Source organism: Nannobrachium achirus, assembly GCF_963921795.1.
Source record: "Nannobrachium achirus genome assembly, chromosome: 5".
Classification (NCBI taxonomy): Eukaryota; Metazoa; Chordata; class Actinopteri; order Myctophiformes; family Myctophidae; genus Nannobrachium; species Nannobrachium achirus.
Genome location: NC_137814.1, coordinates 41,958,653 through 41,970,065, shown reverse-complemented (window position 1 = coordinate 41,970,065; position 11,413 = coordinate 41,958,653). Strand labels below are relative to the sequence as shown.

The following is an 11,413-nucleotide window of genomic DNA, read 5'->3' as shown; positions in this document are numbered from 1 at the left end:
AGACATAACTCTGTGTTCTACTTTCAGGTGTTGTATTTAGCTTGAATCCACTGTCACTACCAGTATAAGGACAGTCTTCCTTGGCAGATAAAATAGGCCCCTGTCCAATTTTCACCATCAGAATAGAATATCGGTGACCACTGGGGCCAGGCGACAAGCATCCACCACTTCTAATGGCCTATAGGTGTCACTATTTCCCCTCCTGCTGAAGTCTTGTTTTAATGATCATGATATGCATTTTTTGTAGATTATGCTCCCGTAATTATGAAATGAAGTATAAAGAAGGAGATGCTTCAAGTTTGACATATTTGATGAAGTAGGGTGTTAATTTACGAAACAAACACATTGTTAGATAGTAGGTTTCTGACCGACAGCAACGATAACATAGTCTTTATTAAAAGCCAGATTTCTTCCTGTCTTCTCCCTCCGTGTTCCACATTCTCTGCTCACACATGTGGGGTGTTGTGTGTGTTCCCACTTGCTGTCTCATTCTGGTATAAATTCTTTTTTTGAACCACTTGGCTGGAAAATTGACTTGGCATGTCAACAGCCCAGCTACCCGAGGCTGTTTATTTGTTTGTGTCGATGGATTCTCTCCGTTGCTGTTGTGTATGTGTAAAATACCGGTTGAAGATATAATTATTTTTTCTATAAGCCTTATACAGTATACTTATATAGTCTGTATTACACATATTTGTTTGATCATTTTTGTGCATTTTTAAATCTTTGAAAAGTTATTCAAATTTGACAACTTCCCAGGATATGAATAATGCGCTGTTGTCCATTATAGTTATAGGCATGCTCCATTTGACTTTACTAAAATGCAGGACGGAAGTAATTAATGCTATTGCATCTATTTTACACAAAGCCATCCATCCTCATAGTTAAACAGATGAGCAGTCGGTGCAGGATGGACGTAATGTCATCTTGATTTATTGAATAATCCTTTTTCCTTTCATTTCTAGCTGTTGGGTTGCCAACCAACTGTTCACGGAGGGAGATTAAAAGAGAGGGATTCCAAATGACTCATCAGGAGGACCCAGTGCTGATGACTGCTTGGCAGCAGTGGACGACTGCAGGTCTCCAGTGAGTTACTCACCAGGAACTCCTTCCTAAGCACCAACATTTGGTACTGACTTTAGTTGGGGGACATCTAGTGACTTCATACATGTAGATGAGCCGTATCATCAGATACCAGCTGTCTGTCTGGACCAGGGGACCTTAAGCCCCTCTCATCAGCCCCAGTCAGACAGATTGACCCTCGTCGTGTGACTCAGGCTCAACTATAGCAGCAGTGCTGGTGCTTTGATCATGTGGGCATCGGCCAGAGCCAGACCAGAGGCTCTGAGCACAAGAACCACCGGCCCCCAATGACTCCACGTCTCTTTGATCAGTGACCTCCACATGTCCCCTGCAGACGTCACACAAGGAGTCACCACATGTTCCCGTGGAGGATCTAACAGCAGCAGGGGGTGAACCAGGCGGTCGGTTGGTCGGGTCGGGTCAGGTTGGGACGGGACGGGACGGGTCGGGTCCTGGATGAGTGCATGCGCATAGCCGGGCGGCGCCAGCTGTGCGGCGCCAGCTGTGTGGCCGGCGTCCTCCTCTTCCGTCGTCCGCCGGCCGCCCCGGGGGGGCGGCCACCGCGGCCGGCGGCCGCCATGACCCGGCTGATGCTGGGCCGCACCCTGGAGCGCATCTGCAAGGGCGTGCTGCTGCTCTGCCTGCTCCACTTCCTCATCATGATGATCCTCTACCTGGACGTCTACACGCAGCGCTTCGACCTCTTCAGCCGCTTCAACACCAACGGCAGCGGCCGCAACGGCTCCCGCGGCAGCAACGGCACGGCGGGGAGCGGCCACCACTACTACTACTACAACCTGTCCCGGCCCAACGCCACGCTGGCCAGCTACCTGCTGGCCCCCGGGGAGCAGCTGGCGGCCGGCAGCACCAAGACCCAGGGTCCCAACAGCCACACGCCTTCGCCCAAGCCTCTGCCGCCGTGCCCTGAGATCCCCCCCGGACTGGGTGAGTCACTGCCCACATGTTTGTTATTATTACCTCTTTAAACCTCGGGAGTCCTTGTTTTGGGCGTGTCATCGTCTTATAAGTCAGCTGGTTCTCAAAAAAAAATGTTTTTGTTTTAAGGACCCCCAATTTGCCCCCAACATTAAGGCAGACCCCCATAACTGTTGAGAGTGTAGAAATGGAACCAAATGGACCCATTCCATTTCTACACTCTCAGACTTACAGACATGTAAGTGTCCACATTTGGTTCCCAGCCATCTATCAATCATTTAGCTGGGAACCTCCTGGAACCCCCATCAAGGACCCCTGGGTGTCCCCGGACCACACTTTGAGAAACACTGTGATAAGCAAAATAATAATAATAATGACCAAAATATGGACTCCAGGTTTAATGATGATGTTGATGATAATGATACTTTATTGTCAGATGTGGCCCTCTGGAATTATGCTCCACATTTAATTTGGGGTTGTTGAGTGGTGGACAAAAGAGTTGCCTATCAGTCTACAATCATTAAATCATGCATGTCCTGTTTATTTTGTAGCAATTCACAGTCACTGACTGTTCATGGCTGTGATCAGAGAGAATGTTGTTGGAATCCTTAATGTGTTATTACGGTAGAGTTTCTCAAGTGATTGGACAGACAATCTGTGTGAGCAGATTTTCATTCGGTGGAGCAGTTTTTGACTTTAAAGCGATGGAACAAACACTAGAGATTGATGCTGTGCAGCGCGCGCCACCTTTGTTCTGCTGTTCCGCGGTGATTCATTCTCTCGTTCTAATGAGTGATTCCTCAGCATAAACGACACATAAATGACTCGCTCCCCCTTTTCTTCCATTCCTCTCACTTTTTGTTTTGATATTTTCTGCTCCACGGCAGCTGGTTATTTGTGGGTGGAGAGATCACAGCTTGCATTTTCACGGCTAGCCTGCTTGCAGCTTCTATTTTTTTGTTTGCTTAGGGAACTGTGAAGTAATTTTTGTGTGGAACAAAGCCAAGTCATCATATGTCGCTGTGAGGACTTTTCACATCTGTTGGAAGCAGAACTCCACTGCTGGGTTACTGCTGGACATTAGACAGCAGTGGTGGAAAAAGTACTCAATACTGCAATGTAGAATACTCTGGTACAAGTAAAAGTCTGGAATTCAAAATATTGAATTCAAGTACTTCTGTACTTGAGTAAAAGTACAGAAGTATCAAAATGTAGTGGTACGGCGGTTACCATCCCCAACCCTAGTTAGCAGACTCCACTTCATCTTGTAAACCACTTTAACCCTGGCGTCCCTGTTTTGGAAATGCCATTATAGAATCGTACTCATTAGACAGAGTGTACTATTTCAAGTATTCAAATGTATAAAGATCTTTTGAAAATAGCAGAGCTAAAAGCACACAATGCACACAATTTCTTTCGTAAAATAAATTCCATCTTTATCATACTACAGCGTCACACAAAAGCATAAAAAGTAGCAGATCCATCCAAGTTCAAAGCACGGCACTAAGCAATATGTTTTGAGCTTGTAGATCTGCTACTTTTGCTATTTTTTACACTTGAATCCAGTTTTGGACATATGAGGTTTCCACCCAACAGAGAGGATATTATGTCACATTAGTTAAACCCTAAGACAAATGGCGTGGCTGGGGAATATATCGTCGTTGTCGAGCGTAAATCTCGCATCTCCAAGTTTCAAATCTGTAAGTTTTTTCACCAAGTAAAACCCTGCTTCATTATACAAGGCCGTCGCACAAAAGTAGTGAAAACAGCTGATCTACAAGCACACAACGCCTCGCGGTGCGAGGCGCTTGTAGATCGGCTGTTTTCACTAGTTTAAATCATTTTTTAAATGATAAATGCTAAACTAACGGTTTTGGACGTATAAGGTTTTCACCCGACAACGACGATATATGACTCATGTTTTCTAGATTTACTGATCGGACTTGCTAGACTATTATTATGTGTTGTTATAAATAGTTGGGGTAAGGCCTTTGAAACCTGGGGGGAGACATTTTTTACTCTGTGACCAAATGCTTTTACAGTCTAATTCCAATTAGTGGGAGAGCTACTGTTGCTGGGATTGTGTTTCTTCTTTTCCGGGGGAGCCTGAAACATTAAATGGATTTAATGTCAACGATTTAAGAGTATTTCACCCATATACGCACTCACGGCTAAAACTATTAGTATTGGCACACACACACACACACACACACACACACACACACACACACACACACACACACACACACACACACACACACACACACACACACACACACAGACACGCACGCACACAGGCACACGCACAAATGCACTCAAAACCACATAACAAAAAGGGTGATCTTTTTGTTTTCCTACATTATTGGTTGTGGGGACTGTGTAGCAAGGTCGATGGTCAATACTTATATAACAGTTTGCAGGGACTTGTGTGATGACATGTCTTTAGGCCCGGCATATGCACACGCATAAACACACACGTATACGCAAGCATGCACGGCCTGTGCGTGTGCACGCGCACGCACGCACGCACACAGACAGACACACACATGCTTGCATTGATATCATTCATCGTCTCAAATATCAGAGGTTGATGGAGTCTCTAAGTCCAGGCATCACTAGATCCATCCATAATTACAGTATATGATACGGGACCCTTCCTACTCTCTCTCTCTCAGCCCCATTTCCACTGTAGGGCAGACCCAGAACTAGAACCAAGAACTTTCAAGAACCTGTGAAGTTCTGAGACCAAGTTCCGCTTACGTTTCCATACAACTAACTGGGAAGGTCCCAAAAAAGAGCAGCAGCAGTGCTGCTGGCCCCTGCCCCCATAGGTTCCCAGAACTCAAGTTTAGTTCTACCTCAGGAGCAGGTACGGAAAAAGGTTCCAGGAACCTCGTCTGGAACCGGGCCGTGTGCAAAGAAAACAAACCAGAACCAAAAAAATAGGTTCAGGTTCCTGAAAGTTCTGGTTCCACCTTGCAGTGGAAAGGGGGCTTATACGGTATTTCTCTCTCCATCTTTCTTTCTTTCCCTTGCCGTCTTCCTGTGGGTGTCTCTGATGCATGTTCAAACACACAGATAATGCAACACATGGATTACCTCCCATCAGCTGAAGTGGGTTTCCAGACTCCACTTTCATCTTGTAAACCACTTTAACCCTGGTGTCCCTGTTTTGGAAATGTCATTATAGAATCGTGAAGGATTGTGTGCCTGTAGATAGAGCCCAACGATAGGCTATATCCTGTAGGTTTGGCCAATATACGGTATATCGGCCATTATTTGATGCGGTCCATTTTAACCACGTTCAACATGACTATTGTTCTGAGCTTTTTGAATCTTGCCCCTGACATCCCTGTATTACAGTAACGTAAAACTGTTACTAACACTAAAAATAATAAAACACATTTCTCTTCACAAGCAAACCCACTTTAAAAACAAAAACTTCAAAAAATCAAGTGAAAATGAAATTAAAAATGCAAACTAATGAAAAACTCAAAACTATAATTACCTTGCATCCTAACTCCTCCCCTCCCCATAATAACCCCCGATGAATATCGAAGAGGGGGGGAAAAAATGCTTTTCTCCGCTTTAATGTTTGCTTCAAAGTCAGAGTTCACAGGAAAATCAAAGCAGCGGTAGATATATCCCTGCTGACCGTGTTCATACTTGATATTTCACTGTATCAGTATTATTGACTTGAGAGAGTCGACGTGGCTGGGGGATATTTCATAGCATCAAAGTTCTATGTTATGCTGCATTCCCGGGCTCCTCAAAGTGTGTGTGTGTGTGTGTGTGTGTGTGTGTGTGTGTGTGTGTGTGTGTGTGTGTGTGTGTGTGTGTGTGTGTGTGTGTGTGTGTGTGTGTGTGTGTGTGTGTGTGTGTGTGTGTGTGTGTAGGGGAGATGTGTGGAGGAGAGACGTGAGGGGAAAACAGGAAGTTATATGCCTGCAAATGTGCTTCAGTCAACCACTCAAACCCTATATAGTTCATACTATACAGTACAGTATACACTTTTTACACCTCTGCACCAAATCTATCAGGGGTGACTAACCAGGGGTGTCGCACCAAATTCTGGGCCCTATGAAGAACATTCATGGGGTTCAGGGCCCAGAATGTATAGTGCGACACCCCTGGTTAGTCAGCTACACATGCATTGTGTTTTTCTTCCTGCCGCCCATTGGGTTCACCTCCTTCATCAATGACCACATGTCTTGTATACTTTGTGCTCCATTGCACTCACTGCCACTACACCTCCAGGGAGGCCCGTCTGCTCACTCCCTGTAACGCTATCTTTTTGTTCAATCGCCATTTACTCTTGTTACTCTTGCATTGATTTAGTAAGAGAGACACGCAGAGGTTGAAATAAAAGGCGATCGAATGTGGCAGAAAGACAAGTGCTGAAAAGAGGAAGATTTACATTGACTTATGGAGATCAACCGTGACTGGAGAGAGAAATCCGCAGGCACAAAGAACTAAAAAATGGAAATGCAACCAAATTCTTCTCCCATCTTTTCCGATCACGGCAATCGGCTCTGACCAAAATCTAATCACATGCTTCAGTTTAGACTGCCAACGATCTGTTCTGCATTCTGGTGGGACCGCTGAATACAGCACTGAAATGGAACACTAAATCACCCACAATCCTGCTTGCTCTGTCTGAAATGCCTGTCTGTAATTAGAATATTTCAGGACATCACTCTCTCGTATTTGTCACTGTCACTGCATTTTTCAATCCTCTGTTTATTAACCAGTAAGACTCCTTAAATCGGGAGATAAGTGACCGTCAGGTCGCATACACAAACTTTTGAAGGCAGACTTTAGAGATACTGTGTACCGCTTTGTGTGATTTTAGGGCAAAATCTGTAGGAGCAGTGTCCAAAAAATTTGTTTTGCAAAAAGCGGCCTGATTGTGGCACTAGATGTGACAGATGCATGTTGATGACATGACTGTAGAGATACTGTGTACCGCTTTGCGTGATTTTAGGGCAACATCTGTAGGAGCAGTGTCCAAAAATGTGTTTTGCAAGAATCGGCCTCATGGTGGCGCTAGGACTGGGCCATGTGAGAGGGATAATAATAATACAAAAATGGCACATTATTAATTCTCACCCAGGGAGACCTAACACTTGATCGATCTGTGATCGATTGATGAGTACCCTCGTAATTTATGCTTTTAGGCTGTGTTTTGCATCAGAAATAGAGAATCTGCAAGCTCACAGCGCGTCTCGGATGCGAGGCGTTGTAAAACTTGCAGGTCAGCTTTTATTGTTGAGCAACACCATCCTCCTATATACGACCGGCTTCAGTGTGAGAGTTGGCACTGGAAACTAACTACCAATCCTTTAAAGTCAATCTGGTGGCTGCTGGTAGCAATTCTCACGGAGGCAACAAGGTGATGATCTGAAAGCCCTCATGTGAGAAAATACAGACTCACACGTTGAATGCAACACACACCCTTCATGACAACATCCATCAAATCTTTCATGCTCAGTTTCTTCCTGCATAGTGCTTGCTGGTCAATAATACTACAATGACGGTGGAGAAACTAGGTTAATCTGAGATAGGGTGGGCAATTAACCACATTTCAGTACAACAGGGGTCTTCAACGTTTTCAGGCCAAGGACCCCTTAGCTGAGAGAGAGATGAAGCAGGGACCCCCACTACCTTTTCATAGATTCCATATAGTTTCATTGTTTGGCAGCACAAAAATAATCATCAGTGTAATTTGGATTCATGTCAATGTGTGTTTTCAAATATTTAACCACTTTCAAAAACTGTCAATACTTAATACACTTGACCTTTCACTCTGTACTTAGTCTGCTCTTTTTCCCCTCTACACCAAACCTCTTTGCCGAAAATAGCCGATCTACAAGCTCTGCAGTACAGTATAGTTCAGGTTTGGTTCATGAACTGAGGTAAAATATCATCACATTTTGTGTCCAAACAGGCTTCAGCCATCGGCGTGCAGTTGTTATTGCACATGAGACAAATACATCTTTCATTCAACATGACAAAAAAAGGATTCTCTTCCCATTCTGTGTGGACATTGTATGTTTTCTTTCTCTTGGCGTCTCTTCCCAAACTCAGTGCTGTCAGTGCTGTTCTCTCCTGATAGGATTATTTGCTGTTCACATTCAAACCAACAACTAGCCTGATTGATTGGATGGTGGATGATGTGAATGGATGTTTTTGTCTGGGGATTTTTCACCTTTTCAAAACATGTTTGACTGTCAGTCTTACAGACATCACCCCTGTCCTTTCAGTTCTCCTTTTTTAACTAGTGATTATCTTAATCTTCTTCTTCTTCTTATGGAGGTGGAGACATAGCACAGAACCCACAGTAACTTTTATATATTCCAAGGCTGGTTTCAGAATTACTACAGTACATATTCATGAATTATCCTAAAAAGTCAACCCCGATTTATGCTTATAGTTGTGCGCCGCTGTGTCACTCACCGAAAATAGCAGATCTACAAGCTTACAATGCATTGCACTGCTTGGTGCAAATACGTTGTGAGCCTGTAGATCAGCTATTTTCTGTGCTCGCCATGATGCACGTTAAAGTACAAGTCAGACATATCAGTAATTACTGTAGATGTGCAGAGGACATTGAGGTGATAATATTCACCTGAAATGTTACTGGTCTAATAGCCCTCATAGCAGTCAATGGGATTAAAGGAGCACTTCACCCATTTTCACCCATATCTTCATATAATTGGTCCTCACTAATGCTCTTCATAAAAGGGCTCAATTTCCATCTAGTTCGCTCTGCATGAGTCACGACATAGTCGGTTGGGATTCACTCTTCCTGGAAAGTTTGTGCTCCATTGTTTTGATGTAAGAAGTCAATTGTTCTTGCATCAATAAACTAGAACATTATGTGGGATCCACCTAGAAATGACTTGGTTCCAAATGACAACGACAAAAATTATGTAAAATATGATACCAATTGGTATTATTGAAGTGGAGATATAATTGACAGAATTAAGTTTCAGAACTTTTTGTAAGTCGTTTATTAGCTAATCAGATAGCCTGAATAGCCATTTCACACTGAACACTATAACAATAACAATGGCCACCAAAGGCACCGCTCACTTCACACTGGTGTGATTATTATCACCTCAGAAACATCATTAAATTAAGATCCGTTGTCTCTCACCCAGAGCTGGAAATGATAATTCATGCGTTTGTGTCACCACGCTTGGACTATTAAGTCCCTCCCCATGTAACTCCCTCTTCACTAGCATCTCTTGACCACCTACAACTAGCCTAGTTCAGAACGCCGCTGCCAGGCTGCTGACCAGGTCCAGGAGATCCTGTCGCATACAGCAGTGGTTCGCAACCTTTTCAGGCCGCGACCCCCAAAATAATCATATTTCAACTGGGTCCCCCACCCTGACAAGCACTTGGAATTGTAGGAGTTGGCATTACATTAGGTTTGACTTGATCTGTTCCATTGTGAAAATAGCTTATCTACATGCTCACAACGCCTTGCGTTGCGAGGCGTTGTGAGCATGTAGATCTAACCTTTCACATATTCTAACAACGTTAAATGAGGTAATAAAAATGTCTTAAAAGTCCTTAAATTGTCACTTTAAAAATGTGTAGATAGATACCCTTTATATTTATACTGAATGTTGTTTTGTTTACTCGTAAAGGGTTTTTGCCACATTCCTAAGACAAAAAATGTATTACAATTGTACCCCCATTGATTCCGGATGGGGACCCAAATGCATTCGGGTCCCCATCCGGAATCGATGGAGGTAAATTTACTATAATCAAATGTTTGTCTTAGGAATGCGACAAATACAAAAACATATTATTGAACTCAAGTCTCCATGGCATGAGTAATCAATAGAAAAAAAGGCATTTTGGGGGTGAACTACTCCTTTAAGTGAGAAAACAATGTTAACCCATGAGCCAAACATCTGTCCCGACCCACAGGTTGAGAACCACTGACATACAGTAACCCCCGTTCTGGCCTCCTTACACTGGCTCCCAGTTAACTTCAGAATCCATTTCAAGGCTCAGGTATTCACATCCAGAGCCCTCCATATGTATGTGACCTGCTCCTTACGTTCCCAGTAGCTCTCTGAGGGCCTCATCCCAGGGCCTGCTGACTGTGTCTCCCATGAGACTTATTGTAAGACCAGAGGTGATCGCGCCTTGGGCTACGGCAGTGGTTCTCAACCTTTTTAGGCCGCGACCCCCAAACTAATCATATATTTAACTGGGGACCCCCCCACCCTGACGAACACTAAGAGTTGAGGAATTACATTTTTTCTAACACAGTTCGGCGTTGTGAGCATGTAGACGGCTATTTTCACAATTTCTGCCCCTAATATTTGACAATTTGGCCAATGTTTAATTTGTCCTTTTAGAAGTTATTAAAAAGTCCTTAAATTGTCACTTTGGAAATATGTAGATACCCTATATACACTTAAACTTTATGTTGGTTTGTTTACAGCTGAGTGAGAAAACAATGTTGCAGTTAATCATCTGGGGACCCGGACCCCCCAAAATAATTTGAGGTTGAGAACCACTGGGCTACGGAACACTCTCCCCCTGGACCTCAGAACTATGGCCTCTGTGGACAAAAAAAGACACCTGTGTAAACAGGCTTTCACTGCAGTAGCTCTGCGTGTTAAGACATTTCCCTTATTCTGTTTTATTTTTTATTTTTTTTACCACCACTCTGGTTTCTGCGCTGTCCACAGCCCACCTCTGAGACACAGAGCAGAGCTAGAACAGAAATGGTGCCATTTTAAACTGAGTATTAGAGAGGGGACCAATTAACACGAAGAGAAGTTTAAAACATGTGTGAAAGTGCTCCTCCAAGTCTTGACAATTAATTGGTCACTCTGGCCCTCAGCTTCCGCATCCAGCTACAGTTTTATGTAACTGAAGAGGAGCGCTCAGGCTGGGTGGGCCCAGGGGTGTCACACCAAATTCTGGGCCCTGGGTGGGTACAAGGATTCACTGCGGGCCCCCCATGAATGTTCTTCATATGGGGAGGGGGTTTAACCCATTTAGACTGGGAACGCATTATTACGCATTATTTTGAACTTTAACTATTGAAAAATAGCCGCTGCGAGCTTGTAGATCTGCTATTTTTGAAAAATCGTAAAGATCTGTACAAGTCTTTGAATATTTCAAATCCTTCTAAGATTTTTTTGAAAAACCTATGTTTCTACTGTAGTCTGTAGTGCTCAAACCTTTTCATGTGAAGGACCCCCACAATCATATGTATTTGGCCACAGACCCCCATCTCAAAATATCTAGTTCCAGGGACCCCCCAGAAGAAAGATTTTAGTTACAAATGTTCGCAGATCTACAAGCTCACAGCGCGGCACTCGGTGCCGCGCTGTGAGCTTGTATATCTGCTATTTTTCAA

The 11,413-nt window shown here is 43.8% G+C and overlaps 1 protein-coding gene across 1 annotated transcript in view; it reads left to right on the top strand.

The window, feature by feature from the left end:
- Positions 1–1,661: 1,661 nt before the first annotated feature.
- Positions 1,662–11,413, top strand: part of b4galt2 (UDP-Gal:betaGlcNAc beta 1,4- galactosyltransferase, polypeptide 2) — a gene marked incomplete at both ends in the record, with an annotated part of 214,159 nt that continues 204,407 nt past the window's right edge. The window contains one exon of the mRNA XM_080726978.1: positions 1,662–2,028. Within this exon, the coding sequence (XP_080583104.1) occupies positions 1,662–2,028 (367 nt within the window). The remainder of the gene's footprint in view (positions 2,029–11,413) is intronic.